At 39.3% G+C, this 18419-nt stretch overlaps 1 protein-coding gene across 13 annotated transcripts in view; it reads right to left on the bottom strand.

Moving 5' to 3' along the window:
• The window catches only part of heph (polypyrimidine tract-binding protein 1 heph), a 455618-nt gene that overhangs the window by 137298 nt on the left and 299901 nt on the right, over nt 1–18419 (bottom strand). For all 13 annotated transcript variants that reach the window (XM_031916317.2, XM_086906233.1, XM_086906236.1 and 10 more), the window contains one exon: nt 11680–11784. In XM_031916317.2, coding sequence (XP_031772177.1) covers nt 11680–11784 — 105 coding nt within the window. The remainder of the gene's footprint in view (nt 1–11679; nt 11785–18419) is intronic.

Below are 18419 nucleotides of genomic sequence, written 5' to 3'. Positions count from 1 at the left end.
GGAATTGATTTGTGGAATGAGAGAAAGTGTTATTCGATTTTGATAAATGAAATTTTGTATTTTTGAGGTTAGGTTTCATAGATGTGTAACGTTATTGTTGGAAAATATTCGTAAACGATCGATCGAATGAAGAGAAATTCGTGGCGGGAATTGATTTATGGAATGAGAGAAAGTGTTATTCGATTTTGATAAATGAAATTTTGTATTTTTGAGGTTAGGTTTCATAGATGTGTAACGTTATTGTTGGAAAATATTCGTAAACGATCGATCGAATGAAGGGAAATTCGTGACTAAAATTGATTTGTGGAATGAGAGAAAGTGTTATTCGATTTTGATAAATGAAATTTTGTATTTTTGAGGTTAGGTTTCATAGATGTGTAACGTTATTGTTGGAAAATATTCGTAAACGATCGATCGAATGAAGGGAAATTCGTGACTAGAATTGATTTGTGGGATGAGAGAAAGTGTTATTCGATTTTGATAAATGAAATTTTGTATTTTTGAGGTTAGGTTTCATAGATGTGTAACGTTATTGTTGGAAAATATTCGTAAACGATCGATCGAATGAAGGGAAATTCGTGACTAGAATTGATTTGTGGGATGAGAGAAAGTGTTATTCGATTTTGATAAATGAAATTTTGTATTTTTGAGGTTAGGTTTCATAGATGTGTAACGTTATTGTTGGAAAATATTCGTAAACGATCGATCGAATGAAGGGAAATTCGTGACTAGAATTGATTTGTGGAATGAGAGAAAGAGTTATTTTGATGTTGTAAATATTGAATGATTGAGGTTAGGTTTCATGTGAGATGTCATTTTGTTGAAAAATATTCGTAAACGATCGATTTGTAGGAGAATAATTGATTGTGATGAAAGAGTCATATCATTTGATTTTGGTTGTTAAAGGTTAGGTTTTAGACATTGTAAAAAATGATATTCGTAAACGATCGATTGAATGAAAATTGGTGACAAGAATTGATTTGTAGAGAGAGAGAGAGAGTTATTCCATTTTGGTGTTGTAAATTGATAAATGAAATTTTGAATGGTTGTTGAAGTTAGATTTCATAGATGTATGACAGGGTTAGGTTTCATTGTGAAAAAGTATTCGCAAACGATCGATTGAACGAAAGAAAATTGGTGACAAGGATTAACTTGTAGTGAGAGAACGAATTATTCGATTTTGGTGTTGTAAATTGGTAAATGAAATTTTAAATGATTGTTGAGATTAGGTTTCATAGATGTGCAACGTTATTGTAGAAAGGCAAAAAAAAAAAAAAAAAAAAAGTATTCGTAAACGATCGATTGGACGAAAGAAAATTGATGGCAAGAGTTAATTGGGTGAGAGAAAGAGTTATTATTTGATTTTGGCGTTGAATTTTTTCTTTTTTTTTTTTTTTTTTGATGGTTGTTAGATCGTAAGGTTAGGTTTCATAGACGTGTATTCGATCGATTGAGCGAAAAAAAATTGGCGGCAAGAGTTGATGTGTAGGTGTGTGAGAGAAAAAGTTATTATTCGATTTTAGCGTTGAAATTTTATTTTTGATGATGATTAAAGTTAGATTTCACAGATGCGTGACGTCAATATTCGTAAGAGATCGATCGGGAGAGAGAAAAAAAATGTCGGAGAGATTAATTTATATATAATAAAACAGTAATAAGAGTTATTTAATTTTAACGTTGAAATTTTATTTCGATTACTTTGGAAGATTTAGATTTCATGTTTTTTTTTTTTATCAGAGAATTCCATCCATTCGATTGCATCGAATTCCTAACAAAATTCCGCTAAATTTCTAATATATTTTTATTAAATTCACGATCAATTAGATTTTATACGATTCCACGGAAAACCGCAATACAAACAACACCCTCACACCCTTTATCCGCCCGCCTATATTAATTATCAAAATGCGAATTTCTCAATTCACTTTACTTCCATCCAATCTCCGAAACAGCTTCCCAACCACCAGCTTCCCCCGCCACGAGGATCGAATCAAATTCAATACAAACACGTTTTATGAGAACGATGAAAAAAACATTAAAAAAGAAAGAAGAAGAGAAGAGAGATATAGAGGAGGAAGAGAGAAGAAAAGAGGAGGATAACCGCAAGGAATCGAGGTCGAGGAACGCGTCTAATCCGGCCATATTCAAAAACGGGCCGTTCCTCCGTGCGTTTTCTCCAGGCAAGGAAACGAAATTAGCGGAATACTACAAGATACTTCACTGTCTGCCCTCGTGTACCGGTAACGAAGCGAAATTAAAGCAAGGGGAAATATACTTCAACCGTCCGGTTACGCGCGAAAGAACCGGAATTAGACAAATGTGAGGGAAGGGGGAGAGTGGCTCTTCTTATGAAAAAGAAGAGAATGAAGATCCTTCCAGGCGAATCTCATGGAATATTAATATTAGTGGACCGATGCTTTTCTTATTACGCCTCTAATTTTCGTCATTCTTAACGTTTCTCTATATTCCTCCCTTCCTCTCCCTATTTTTCATTCCATTTTTTCTTCTCACGTTACGAAAAGGATATTTCGAAGAAATGGAAGGGGGGAGGGGGAGGGAGAGAAATCGATTCGTCAAAAAATATATTTCGCGATTCCAATCCGAATTCTTAAATCTTTCTCCTTCTCCTTCGAAAAAAAAAAAAAAAAAAAAAAAAAAAAAGAACAATACACGGTTTCTAATCAATACCAAATTTATCGATACAACAACAGAGATGGGGAAGATCAGGTCTGAGTGCACTCTACACTCGAAAATTTCGCGAAAATTTTTCGATCAACGAGGAAACGCAGAAATTTTCCATCGGGATAAAATTTAAAAGCCTTTCCTCTCTGAAATGAAAAATATTCGACGAAAAGTGTGTGCGTGCGAGAGAGAAAGAGAGAGAGAGGAAGGGGGGCGAAAATTCGGCATTAAAATTCAAATTCGAAAGGAGGGGGCGGGCAGAGAGAGAGAGAGAGAGAGAAGAAGGGAGGGGAAAATGGTAAGCTCTTTTTGCACGCTTTTACACCCGACGCGAATAATTATTTCCCCCCGGCAAAATGGCCGTATCGAAGCTTATTAACGATCGTTTAATTGCCGGCTGCGATAATTATATCCGGCCGCGTCGATTAAATTCGCTTAAAGGTATATATCCGGTGAAATATCGTAGGAGGGAGGGGGGAGAGAGAGAGAGAGAGAGAGAGAGAAGGCCGATTGAAATTCGGCGAAAATGTTTGGGCAAACGGTAAAAAGGAGGCTCCGAGTAATTACGTTTGTTATCGGTTTACAGGCGGCCTGTTAAAATCCAATATTGTTTGGAAAATTACATCTACTAATGAACGTGTCGTCGTGTTATGCTCGAAAGTTTGCTCGGTTATTTTATCCTCCCGATGTTAATTCTCGCGAGGGTCTCGATCCGAGTCGTCGATCCGCTATTTTCCCACGAAAAAAAGAGCGAAATTTGTTTTTCCGTAACGTTCCGCGGATAAAGGATGAAAACAAGAGGATAAAAAGATATTTTTAGGGACGAAAGGGGGGTGGGGTGGGAAGCGAAATCGTACACGGTTTTTTCGAGAGCGAAATGTTATTTTCCGTTTCGGGGAAATGAGATTTTTTAAAAATTTTTTTCCCCTCCCCCTCGCCCCTATCTAAAACGCGGAAACGCGATTATGAAAAAATAAAAATTATCGTTGAAGGGACTTTTAGCGGAATATTGTGTGTGTTTTTCCCCCTTTTTTTTTCTGGTAGGTTGGAAATTATTTTTGACGTAAAACGAGAATTTTTAATATCCTTTGTTGTAGAAAACGAGATGAAGAGAAAAATCGAAATTTCGTCGTAAAAAAAGAATTCGCTGTATGGAATGCCGTACATTTATAGAAAATAAATTTATCTAAACAGTTATGTCATATATCACGTACGAAAAGGAAGAAAAGAAAAAGGATTTACAAAAGAGAAATACAAAATATATATCATATTACAAAGCTTTATCACAATAATTTCAAATTTCCATAATTTCAATGTTAAATAATTTTTCCAACGTTTCGAACTTTTTGATATTAATTCTTGTATCGTAGGAAAAAAAACAACGAATGCATTAAATCTCTCTTAATACGAATAAATTTCTTAATTAAGATTAAATTCCAACAATTGTTTTCGCCAAGAAAAACAAATCCAAATATCTCTTCAAATTCTTCCTTCCCTCGTTTCTCTCGAAATCGAATTTTCAAAAATCGGGCAATCACCCTTTGTCGAAGGGTATTAAGAATCTAATACCTGGCTAAATCTCGGAAATCGAATAAATAAAAAGAAAGAAAGAAAGAAAGAAGAAAAGGAAGAGCAGAGCAAACAGATAAAGGGAACAACGGTTAACGAAAGGCACAACCTGGATGCTGGAAGCAATTTATCTAAACGGTTCGATTCACGAGGCCACTCGAGCCAAAAGCAGAGTCCATCCGGAATATTACTGGACGCCATTGCGCTTTGCTCCCTTTGTGCGTGGACCACGAGTCCTTTAACTCGAGGCCACTGACGAGGCGAAAGGAAACCGAAGAAGAAGAAGAACAAGAAGAAGAGGAGGAGGAGTGGACGTACTTGACGGTCTACGTACGAGAGGGGGCAGGGTGGAGGTAAGAGATAGTAAGAGAAGTAGGGTTTTCCTCTTTTCGAGTGGGGCCATTTTCTGCCCGAGGAATTTCTAATCGATGGAAATGGAAGCTGGTGGATGACTGGTGGAGAACCGGCAAGAAGTTTACTCGAGATCCTTCCAACGGGCAGAGTTTCTTAGTTTTTGGGACGAAAAGCTACGGAACACTCGTTGTTTATCAATATTATTAAACCGTTCGCCTTCCCTTCGAGATTACGATCCGATTAATCGAAAAAACATCCTTGCTACATCGCTTTTCATTTCACTTCCCTCAAAAAAAAAAAAATACCCCCAATTGTCGAAGAGAATCGAATTAAGCGAGAAGAAATTCGATCAATGAAATTATTATCGATTTAAAACAGGATGGAACGTCGATAACTCGATGACATTCTCGACCGATCGCATTGGTGAAAATATCTAATGTCACGAGATATCGGTCGAGAATCAGGTTGAAATAAATGCGGTGGAAAGGGCAGTTGGAATCAGGTTGGCGGTCCGAATTAAGCGAGATGCTCGGAAAATAGACGACCCGATATACCTGTGTGTATTCCCTAATAATAAAACTTATCACAGATTGATTTATTATACCAACCACGCTCGCCGTACGCGACCGCCGACCTACAATTCCTTTCCTTCCGCATGGATTTTTATTTATCGTGATCGATACGATATAATCTTACGTGAAACTTATATATTTCTTTTTTTTTCTCAACGACTACCCCACGTCCATTTCCGCGCAGATATCAGATCGACCCATTCCGTATCTGACGTGCAATTGTTTTCTCCATCATCCGGGGGGAGAGAGGAATTTCATATGCGAGAAAATGCGCGCGGACGATGATCCGCAGGGACTTGTAAAACCTGACCGAAACTTCTGCTCGGCGTGTCTGACATATTTCACGTGTAGGAATGTTTCTCCGCCGATGCGTTGGAACGTACGCCGCGATTTCCTGGTGGATGCCATCATCCACCCGCGCGGATAATCCCGAACTCCAGGATTCTACGTTTCCTAAAAATTTCATCACTTTTGCCCTTAGCTGGAAAAATGGATTTAAGGGTTAATTAAGGGATTTCGATCAACATCCAAAGCTTGTGTTTATTCGTTGTCAACAATTTTCTTTTTTTTTTTTTTTTTTTTTTGTTTATAGAAAAGACATTCGTATGATATATTGGTAATTTTTATCGCAAAGGTTTCTTCACTCGGCCAATAATTTTCTTTCTTTTTAAATTGAAGTTCGAGTTTTAATCAGACTTATCGCTTTAACATTTTTAAATTTACCGAATTTCGGAGTCGCGTTGAGATCAGATTAATATTAAATAATTCAATATGGCGAGAACGTAAATGAAAAATTCATCCAGAGATCGGAGCTACCTTTTCGCAAATATTTGATCGAAAATATATCTTAAAATCAAATATTTTGATCGACTCTCCTCCCCACCCTAAATTTCCTTAGATCCCTTAGAATACGAATCGAAGAGAGAAGAGAACCTCCTCCCCTCCCAAATAAACGAAAATGAAATAGTAGTAATAGTCAGTCTCGAAACTGAACAGGAAGAGGAGTGAGAAGGGAGTCGGTTCACGAAAAGGTCTCCGCCTGACCAATGTTGGCCAGATTCGATCGAGAAGGGGGAAAAAAAAAAAAAGCGAAGAGAACAATCGATTATCGACGTTGCAGCGAAGGGACAAGGAAGATAAGATTGCACTTTTGAAATTAGTTCGCCAGGCCGGAAACGACTTTTCTTCAGCGAGGAGGGAAGAAAGAAACAGGCCGGGCCGAGACGTTGCCGGGCTTCCGTCGGGCTTAATCGAGAAAATGGGTGAACCGTGGCGCGTATCGTGAAAAGGGGGATATAGGCGCGTGATCTCGCGAGATCGGAAGCCATTTATGGACCCTGATCGACTTAGAATCGTGTCGACTGCGTGTAATCTGCTTAGAAGATGCTATTCTCCCAAGTAATTACCGGATAGATCCCCTCCCCACCCGCGAGAAAATTGCGTTTTTCGCGTTTATGCACCTCGTCTATTATACGGCTATTCGACCATTCTCTGCTTTTCGTCCCGACTATGCTTTCTTCTTCTTCTTCTTCTTCTTCTTTTTTTTTCTATTAGAAAATTTTTACTTACGCGAAAAGAAGATTGAATAGAATTCAATAAAATATAATACGAATAACGAACGAATGAGATATCGATGGACTATATAGAAGATATTGATAAACAAAAATTTGCTAAAGCAGTGATTAAACATTCGTGATAATTGAATGAAATTAATCGAACAATCGAGAACTTAATGGAATTTAATAATAATACCGGGGGATGGGTGATTAAAAAGAAACGAAATAAAATTTACTAAATCGAATACGAGTAATTGAAATTTAACTTGATAATGAAATTTAACGAAATCAAGAAACACGCGCTTCAACCTTTAACTGTAATCTTCAATTTGCATTCAAAGGGGGGGGTTAAACGACAACTTTCCAAATTAAATTTTAACCGTGATAACGAAAAGAAAAGCGCAACAATTCCACCGTTCGCATTCCTCGCACCGTTTCGAAGACTTGGAAAACTTGGTAAACTTTTGGAACGTCCTCTTGAGCGGCCAACGTCCCAACGGGTCGTCAACCTGGCCCTTTCATCGAAAGCAGAAAAACCGTGAGGGGATGAAGGCGACGATTGAAGTTCAAAGGGGAGAGAGGGGGGAAAAAAAAGGAATAACAATAATAACGTCCGGTAATCGACTCTGGGTCTAACACCTTTAACGAGACCTTGACGCGAACCCTTTCTTTCTCGGGGGTGAAATCCACGCGCTCCCTCGCGAACGAGCGTCACAGTGACCATTTGTGGATAATGGGACGGAACGAAGCGGAAAATGGCACATCAAAAAGAAACTGGGACAAAGGGGACCCTGTTGTCCACCTAATAAAGCAGAGTGGCCAACGCCACTCACGATATTAGGGCTGGTATTTTTTTCTTTCCTTTCTTTTTTTTTTTTTTTTTTTTTTTCCTTTTCATGGCGACCCTTGCGTCATCGTCGACCTTCCATAGAATTTTTGCTGAGAAGTCGATTCCTTCCTATCGTGCGTATTAGATTATTTCGATAGTTGATTTGGAAAATTTTAAACCGTTTTGATAATTAAACCATTGGAGATTTTTGGAAAAATTGCAGAGTCATTACTATTCTTAAGATTCTTAAGATTTTTTTTTTCGCAATAGTTACTTCTCTCATCAAGAATTTTTTTTACTGACATTTCTTCTTCGCCCTGGACTCTATTTCGGTAATCATCCTTTTGGAATAAGAAAATTGAAAAATTTTAGGATACTTTTAACATTCTTTCTTTGAATCGACCAAAAATTGTTTTTCAGCTCTACGAAAACTCGATGCTTCGTTCGATTACCAATATTTACCTGCTCCATAGACTCTTAATCCATTTAAAGCCATCATCATTTCTTTTTCACCAGACATGTTAATTATAATCTTACAATTATGAACCTAATCGATTCCGCATCGACTCGTTCCTTCTCCAAAACGTCAGACTTTCCAAGAACAGATATTGTCGTCATGTGCGTATTTTACAAAAGATTCGCGACACTTGGTTACGTACGACGATGACGACGACGGGTCATGGATCGTTGCGAACCGCAAAGGAGAAACAGGCATGGACAACGCTGGATTCGGTGACAAAGCGCGTTCTCAGCTTTTTACTTTGAAAACATACACGCTCTACTTTTCCACGCTCTCTCCGCGTTTTCCACCGAAAAAGAAGAAAAAAAGAAAAAGAGCGCGAAATCGTTAGCGGGCCACGAAAATTCGCGTGACGTTTCTTTCTTTTCGAAGGGGTTAGGTCGGGTTAGGTCAGGTTGTTTGATGCTCGGAAATCCGTTTGGAAGAAAATGAAAACGATCGTCGAGGAGATTTTTGTCCAGGATTTATGACGAGAAAAAAATTGGCCCAGTGATAATTTAACGTCTCAAGTGTGTGTGTGTGTGTGTGAGTTGCCCTTAATGAAGCTGGCGAAACGTTTCTTGTCGCTTCGCTCTCCACAGCTCACTTTCGCTTCATGGGGAGGAAGCATGAAATTGTTGGAGGCTGAAAATTCGCGAAATGTAACATGTGTTACATGTAAAATTATGAAACCGTGCTTTCTGATATAACCAATATAACAGACAGGGAGAACAAACGAGCTTGGCTTTCCAACAAACAAACAAACATATTTAACGAAACTTTTGAAATTGTTTAAAATCGGTATTAAAAAAAATTCGTCCACATTGTGCGATCGAATCAATCGCACTACCCAAAAGGGATCAAGAATCGGAAGCAGAAGGGGCAAGAATCAAAAATCCTTGAACCATGTAACGCACAACCCTTTTTTTTTTCCCTCCCCCTTTCCTTTTTTCCACCCGTGCGGGCGAATGATTAACGAGGGTTGCAAGTTTTGATGCACCCGGCGCACGTGCATCATCCGCAGAGCTTACGAGCACCACACAGCTGCCTCTATTCGCCTAAACTTCCGACATTTTTTCCCTCCTCTCACGTCACGCGTGACTGACAATAATAAATATTTCCCTCCCCGCCTCCCCTTTCCCTTTGTCGACATCGAAAAATTCTTCTTTTTCTCCTCCTCCTTCTCCCCTTTGGTCATCTAGGAAAACGAATTTCTTCCTTCTTTTTTTTTTTTTTTTTTCTACGAAAAATTGGATACGAACGACGAGAGATCCATTCCAGAAGTTGAAGAAAATCGAAATTTTGAAAAGAACTTTTATACATGCGGATACGCGTGAGTCGAAGATGCGGCGGAAGAACGTCAATTTGGATCTTCAGATTCTTCGAAATGAAACGATGAACGTAATCCAAGCGTTTCTTAAGTATTTCTAATTATTTTATTATATATTTTGGGTTCGTTGATTTGTTGTTGTTAATTTTTATTTGTAATTTTTGTGTGTGTGTGTTTTTTTTAAATCCATATCGTAGCAAGTGTTCATCCAGAAATTTAATCGTATTATTAATCGTATCAGCGAGTTACTGATTTACATCAAACGCAGTTAATATCGCATTTTCAAATGGGAAATTCACAATTGATATCTGATTGGCCGGAGAACAATTATAAATTTAGCGAATTACCGGGGGATATCAATTTATATAAATGTTAAAACGTGCAAATTAAATTAGAGATAATGCAAAATAATTTGGACATAATATAAAATACTAAATCCATTGATTTTCAAACGCACGTGTATAACATTTTATTGACATATTCCGAATTGTATATCACCATTTTGTCCATTTATTTTTCTATCTTGAAAAATTGTTACGATTTACGTATCGACCAATCGTCCAAAATACACGTAATGAATATAAACTGATGCGTCTCAGAATGTTTCTCGCGTGTTCCTTTCCTATAAAACTGATTAAGATATTTCTTAGATGGATTCGATCGTTTTTAATTTTTAATTTAAATGCGTGTTCGTTTCGAACAATTAGAGGGGAGAAAATTATCGCATGGGTCGAGGTGTCAGTTTCTCGATTTCGTCTTGGAAAAAGTTTGTCAAGGGTATATGTAATTAATATCGGTGGGGGTAACAACAGGTGTGCTCGATTAATTTTCCCTCGACCCGAGACAATTTGTTATCAGTTTTTGCGGCTGACACAGGATGAACGTTTTAACTGCTTAGCCGCGGTTCACCCCGTTAATTTCTGTTAAATATGCCAATTTCATGCCATTTTTCACCTACACGCCCCGGCCGCGTGTGTGTAAAAACAGAAATTGGTACATCGTTGAAACAGGGGTATGACCGACGAGTGATATTTTTTTTGCTAAGCTGTCATAGTTGGAAATTTCCAGAGGGGACAGTGAAAAATAGATACGATTTTTCGACAGAGACACGGAACGATTGGTTAATCCTGTCGTATTTTCAGCTTTCAGGGAAGGGAGGAGGGATCGTAGGAATTTTCGTACGACGTGTTTTCCGTGAAACGAATGAAGCAGTCCTTTTTACACTTTGGTTTACCTTTTATCAGGAACGAATTTTGCCACGGTCAAATCGTATCATAGATCGTAAATTGTATTTAGAGATATCATAAAATATTAGTGTTGAAAAATATCTTTTTTCAAACATTGTTTAATTAATATTTGAAATATTCCGTTTGATTGAATTTTGAATAAAATATCGACTGTCATTATTTACTTCCATTTATCGCGATCAAACAAAACAATGTAGATAGAAAGAAATACGAAATACAAATTAGAAATTATTTTAATTCCCTGTCGAAAAATATTTTTCTTTAAAACTTGAATTAAATCATATTTTTTTTTTTTTTAATCTTTTTAAAATCGTTACAACGATCCACATTCATGGAGTGGTGAAAGATTCTTTTGCGATAAAAATTCGGATACAATCGCAAGATAAAGCGTTCAATAATTGCTTCCATTTTTTTTTTTTTTTTTTTTTTTAACAAATTCTTTCTCTTCATCTCAAAGCAAATCGCCTTTGATGGTGTCATATCATAAAGTTTCCCGGATCAACCATGTTGGGAATAATTAAACTTAATGAAAAAAGAACGAATCTGAAAAATAATTGACCGCGCGAGGAAAAAGTGATCCGCTCGCTTTGGCGAGTTTTTCGTCGTTTTAACGAAATTTTTTCACCGAAGAACGAAGGATCGAGCGGATGGTCAGAGGATCTGCCACCTCTCCGCTCCGATTTCAAATGCATCTGCAAATTTCCATCGGACCTAGCTTGCTTTCTTGTTCGAAGGTGAAAAGAGGAAATGAAAATTCGAATGATTTTTTGAAGGAATTTAATTTTTAATTTGGGAATATTTTGTAATTGTAAAAGAAACGATTTTCGTTCTCTTAAATTTAAAAGAGAATTATTGTCATTGGAGTCATTTAACTTTTGCTGGAAAAGAAGGAATTTTTAGAGAATTTTTTTCGGTAAAGCGATCCTTGAGAAATAATTTCTGTTTTAGAAGAAAGCAAGGATCTTCGTAGAATCCGTAATCCGTAAAAATCGGATTAACGAGGCAATATTCGGATGAACGAATATTGATCATATCACTTACCTTCTTGGCGTCATTGTTGTTATCGGCCGCGTGATGTGGTTGTGGACTCATTGCAGCACCATTGCTAACTGCTCCGCTTTGCGACAAAAGCTCGTCGCTACCCCTCTGAAACAATGAAGAAAAATCCACGATTCAACTTTTAACAACTTACTCAAATCTTACTCGACGCTAATTAACAATTAAAAAACGCTCCTCCTCCCTCCTCTCGTTATACAAAATAAAACAGAAAATCATCCTTATTTATTACACATAAACAAAAAAAAATCACGATTAAATGAACGCCAAAATTAAATCCCGACTCTCAACCGCTGCTCCATCCATAAAATTCCACCGTAGATCCCAAGAAAAAAAAAAGGAACCTCCCCCCTCCCCTCCTATCCCTCCTCCAAACCTCTCTCCTCCACCAAGAAACCATACACCGGTTACACCGGTCCCAAGGTGGATTATTATAAAATCCTTCCAACTCCGTAAACACGTTTAACCGTCGATTCTCCGCGGGTAACAGGATCAGAGAAGACCCGGCTCTAATTCCACCCTGAGTTGATCCCTCAAAGGGAGGGACGATAAACAGGATCCGCGCGTGCCCGATTCCTAGATCCGATCCGTTAAAGTAAAGCGAAGTGAAGGAAAGCGCGGAGAGCTGCAGTGGGGATGGAAGCGCGACCTTTCAACAGTGGGGGAGGGAAAATATCTCGCTGCGAGATAATTCATAAGCTCGTGGGCGGGTGGAAGAGGTGGCGCTGCCAGTCATCTTGCTCGAGAGACAGAATGGCAGATCAAAGAGTCCCGCAGGATCACGCCGCGAGCTGCTCTAAGAAAAGACTCGACTCGCTGACGGGAGGAGGCTCCCTTTGACGAATACTTATGGAAATCCTTCGCTGGGTCTTTACCACCACTCGATAAGATGCGCGGGATATGCATGGATGGGTGGATGGATAGGGGGATGGATCTTCAGCGTCTTGTTCGGTCTGAATTGTTTGGTTTGTTTCTTCGCGTCTTAGACCCCTGGAATCTCTTCTCGTTCGAAATTGGCTCGAAATCAAGCAACGAGAATGCGCATTAAGAGATTGGAAAGAGAATTGCATCATTTTCTCGGATCTTTCGTCGATCGAGTGGTTTAGAGAAAGAAAAAGAAAATTCCTTAGAGAAATCTCTTACGAGAAACGAGGAGGCAGAGGGTTTTTTCGTATGGAAATAGAAGAGTAGTTTCGTCTCTTGGCTGGACCTACTTATTCGCTAATCTATGAATTATCTTCCAAAGAAGCTCGATATTCTTTCAATAATCTCCAGTCATCCGTGATGACAAGATCCTCGAAGGGGTTTCTCGTAGCCGGCAAACCCGTCGTTCGAATTTTCGAAAATTCGAAGATCGAACGATTTCTTTTACACGAATTTCTCGTCTCGTCTCGTAAAGAAAAATTGGAAAATGAAACTGTTGGAGGCGATCGGTCGGAAGATGATAACTTTCACGAAGGAACAATCCTTAATATCCCAATTGGAGATCGGACTCCTCCTTTCGTTCACGTGGAGAAAGACGAAGAAGAACATGGACGCGTCGAAGTGGCGAGGATCGTTTGGTCGCGTGGCCGCGCGAAACGATCGTCTCGAGTCCAGCTGTCCCTTCGAAAGGGTCTCCGGACGGTTGACAAAGCAATTTCACGTCCGAGCTGCAACGCGATCCGATGAGTTTCCGTGGCCCCTTCCCCCTTTCTGCCTCCCTCTCTCTCTCTCTCTCTCTCTCTGCCTCCCTCCGGTTATTTGCTCTCGAGGATTCGCGCGGTTCGCATTAATTGCAGGACAAACACGCGGCACGCTCCGCTTGCTTGACAATTTGCTCGACGACAGACTAACAGGGCCATGTTTCTTGGACGTTGCCGGCCAGTTAGATGGACAATGGATTTCGTGACAGGTTTCTCAGGGGGTTAATTGGTCTTTTGGGAGTTTCCACGAGTGGTAGTTTGTTCAACTGCCTTGGTTTGGAATAATAATAATTGTCTTCGCGCTGTTGGCCAGAGGCGGAGAAGACACGGTTGGATTCGCCAGGCTCAGTTTTGATTCGAGATCGGTCGAACTGAATCCGATTCTTTTTTGTTGAACCAGGTGTGCGTGTCTCGATGTTGGACAGGGTTGGACACCGAGTTAAAATAAAAATAGTTGAAAACTAGTTGAAAAATTTCAACTATTAAATTTTACTTTAAGATTTTTCAAATTGTATACTTTTCAAATTGCTCTTACACACTCAAACATCCTGAACCAGGCACGAGAGTCCACAAAATTGATGGCCACCTCTGCAATCCCTTGATCGCCATTTCTTCCAACTATTTTCATTATCCCAAGAGACTCTGAAAATCCTGGCATCCTCATCCCAAGAAAAGATTATTTTCACGATTGAAATTTCGTATTTAACCACGTATCTATCCGTACAACAAATGAAGAACTCATGAAGAGACGGATTTAATTTGCCGCGAATCGAGGGGCACGTCGATGGATAAACGCTCGAGAGGCAACAAAGAAGAAGAAATCTCGACAGAACATCTCGTTTCAGAACCGCGTTCAAAAATGATGGACAAGATGATGGACGATCTAGCGCGCAGTACTGACTGAGCTTCCTCGCGAAATCTTTTTCAACAGGCTGGCCCCCATCTCCCTGTCCCTCCCCCCCCTGAGCGTGTGAAATAATATTAGCTCGAGACAGTCCTCGACCGATGATAAGACGGTGCAACACCGGAGCTGGTTATCGTTTTTCAAGATGGATGGCTCTCATGATGTCTATCCTATTCGTCGGGGGACAGGTAGGCTTCTGGGATCTTTTCTGTCTGGCAGTCTTTGGAAAATTACAAGGAGGGAAGGGATAAGCTATACTTGGGACAAGCTCTTTCTTCTTCTCCTTTCTCCGTAGGAGTTTGGAGATTTTTTTCCTTTTTTTGAGCAGCGGCAAAAAGTAGAGATCGATCGATCGAGCGAGGAATAAATAAAAATACGCCCCTCCCTCCCCCTGATCTCTCTTTTCAGCGGAAAATTCCAATTTTCTGAGCTATTTGATGGATCAATCGGGCCCGTCGATTTCATTTTCCCCGATACACTTAACCGGAAAATCATGTTCGATCGTATCCGACGGCATACGTTCGCGATACGTCTTTACGGTATATTATGGTCGGAAGGTCGGCAATCAGGATGGGAGGAAGGGGAGGGACAGTGAGGAGGGGCCAGTTTGTTACCCTTGGCGAGGAGGCAAATGGATCGTGATCGACATCTGGGTCGAGTCAGCACAGGGATCAAAGCTTGATTGTTTGCAGCGTGACTACGTATATTATAAGATCGCGTACGAAATCAAACGCCGTTTCTTTCTTTCCTTTTTCGTCTAATCACCGATACTTCACTTTGAGCCACTTTCCTCGATTTCGAGAACTGGTCTCAAAATAACGATATCCTATTTTAACTTCGTCGAATCGACTAGCTGCGATGAAATTTCGTTTGAATCGATGAACAAACCTATTCGAGAATCGATTCGAGAAATGCGAGAAGGGAAAGGAGGGGGTGAAGGAGGAGGAGAAGGGGTGGTCTAAAAATAAAATGAAAAAGAGGAGGGAAGGAGAGAAATGGAGAAAGAACGAAGGGAGCCAGCCAGGCGGATAACCGAATGAAGATTTGTACGAGCCGGAAGATTTGTGTCAGCCTGTCGTGATTTTCATCCAGCCCCTTCTTCTCCCGGCCAAATGACGCGGAAACAGGGCAGAAATTAAAGCCGCTCGTTAGGGCGAAAACGGTTTCGAAATCGATCGAAGGAGCACAGAGATATCCGAGGCACAAAGGAAATTCGAGGAAAGAAGGAAGGAAAGTGGATCCATCCGTGTCTCGTGACTCTACTTCCCAATATTGAATTGGATCGACGCGCCCGACGTATGGAACGAACGAACGAACTCCCCCTCCCCGACTTTGTCTCTTTTTTTAATCTTCCTCGATCTCGAGGTAAATTAATCGCTTGAGACCGCATTGAGAGATCATCCCTTAAAGATGATCCTTGGTTTTCCAGTTTGATAAGTTGAATAAATAATATTATATCTAATCCTTTTTCAATGAAACAACTCTTGTGCTTTTGCGGATTGTTCGTTCGATTCTCGTTCCAAAAAGAGAGAGAGAGAGAGAGAGAGAGGAAGAGATCAATTCTGGTAAAAAAAAAAGGAAAAAGATGTGACGCCAACTTTTATCAGGGCGAAAAGAATTATTTAACATTAAAAAAAATTCTCGTCAATTCTGTTGCTGAACGAAAATTTTCACGAACGCTTCTTCTCCAATTGATACTGCTGACACACTGACTCCGTCAACAATCGATGCCGGATAAACATAAAATCGGGGGGAGAAAACATTGAATTGCAAACCGGATAGGGTAGGGAAATTTTGACCTCGATTTTTTATTCAAACCTTCTCTTCCCTCCTTTTTACCCTTCATCGTCTCGTTGCAAATGCGAAAAAAAAAAACCGGGAGGGGTAACGACGTCCACTATCGACCACCGGTGGCCACACTTTCGTAATCATCGTAATTAAATATGCATCCCACTGCTCGTGAAACACTCGGTCTATAGGTTAATGAGGTTGATTAGAGGGTTTCGTCTTAATTAGTACGTCGAGCGAGTTCCGTTTCTAATTTGTTTCTGGGAGGTGAAGTTTTCGGAGATGGAGAAGTTTGAGTATATATATATATATCGGGATACGATCGACGGGAAGGGGGTGAAATGATTCGTTTCATCTTGCACAGGGAGAGAGACAAATGAACAAAAACAGAAAAAAGAAAAATTATTAATACTCGAAATGAAAATCTGCATATTTCCTGAAACAATTTCCCCGGTTAATTAATTTCACGCTTAATGATACGAATTACACTTCCATATTTTTAATTGACCAATTAAACGCGTTTATTTCACGTTCAATTTTGTTAAACCGCGTACTCTCCATCGTATGAAAAAGAAAAAAAAAGGGGGGGGGAAAGCCAATTAAATACAATTTAATAACAACTGAGGACTGAGGAAGGGAGGAAAAAAAAAAATATATATATATATACACACGTATATATAAAAGAGCGATCATTTCCACATTTCCGTGCCCCATCATTGCAGGCTATATACATCACGTTCACCATCTCGAAATCCAATTTCCCCCATTATCCGCGCCTTCAATCGAAACAATCGAAATTAAAGCCCCATTCTCCTCTCGCATAATTTTCATCTCTCGCAATTGTCGAGATCCATACTTTTTACGATTTAACGATACGCTAACAATAATATCAACCCCTCCGTTTTATTCCCGGTTAAAATCCAAGCATCGATACAACTTTATCTAATTTTATCGAACTTTATTAATTCGTTCAATAAAAATACACCACTCTCGATGATTCTTTTTTTAACGTCGCCATTCTCTCGCCATTGTTCAATATACATCTTTCATGCCTGAGCGCACGTTTTTTATTTGATCGTTCGTTAAAAAATTATTAACGAAACACGATTTAGGTTAGGCTAGTCCAGTCTTATTATTTTAATCTAGATTCGATTAATTTGAAATTAATATGGAAATTAATATGTAAATTACGTAAATTTGTCAAAAATAGAAGATATTCGTTTAATTTCTCGATTACTTTATATAACGCGTTTTCAGATTATGCTAATGAACTTTTTAACAAACATCAGAAGCAACTGTTATACCACAAAATATTTCTATTCTTTCTCGAATGGAAAAGCAAGAATAATTCTCCTTTCCATTAACCAACTTGTCACGCTTTCACAAAAAAAAAAAAAAAAAAAAAGAAAAAAAAAAAACTTTCGAACTCTCCAAAGTAGATCGCCCTTTCGAAAATTTCGCCCTCGAACAGAGAAAATTTGCGCCCGTTTCTGTCCGCGTAACGATGCGTGCCGCAGAAAGAATTTCTTCCACCTGCCCCTCCTCCCTTTCTCTTTTTCCCTCGTCCATATTTTCCAGTCTCTCCTCTACTTTGCTCCCCTCCCCTCCCTCCGCCCCCACGTTTTATTATCTTTCCTCCCTCCCTCCTTCCTTTTTTCGGCAAGAAGAGGAGGAGGAGGAGGAGGAGGAGGAACCGGCAAACTCACTTTGTAGCCGGCAGCTTTGTTGCTGAAACTGAATCACGGCCAGATCGCCGGGCAAATGAAGCGAGCATCGTTCTTTCTGTTTTTTAATACAGCGTGACGCAAGCTCGGAACAAAGGGATGAATTAACGACGCTGAAAAACGACGAATTCTCTGGGCGCACTGGGCACAAATATACGCCACCGTTGTGTACACGCGTGAATATAAATATATATGTGTGTGTGTGTGTGTGTGCGTGTGCGTAGGTTAGAGAAATTTTGGATCTCGTTTCATTTTGAATGCCATTTTTTTTTTTTTTTTTTTTTTTTTACAGCTAACAGAGATCGGGTAAAAAGGGATTTTCGATATTAATTTTTATTGGATTATTATCCCTCTTCGAAGGGATAATTCGCCATTCTCCTATTGTTCCTACTTTCAAGCTGATTCTCTTGTTCTCCAATCGAGCAATAGAGGCAAGCACAAATATGCACAAATATTAAATTGATTCATCCATGTTGCATCGAATTATTTTCATCTCTTTCTTTAAAAATCGTCACGTATCCATCGATTTTTTTTTTTTTTTTTTTAATAATTTTCTATATGCTTGGTTTCAATGCACAATTTTCTATCCTTATAACGAAATTTATTCATATGTATCATCACCAA

Source organism: Apis florea, unplaced genomic scaffold (assembly GCF_048593485.1).
Source record: "Apis florea isolate Af1SG1 unplaced genomic scaffold, ASM4859348v1 contig_2492_pilon, whole genome shotgun sequence".
NCBI lineage: Eukaryota > Metazoa > Arthropoda > Insecta > Hymenoptera > Apidae > Apis > Apis florea.
This window is presented reverse-complemented; position numbering and strand designations above follow the sequence as displayed.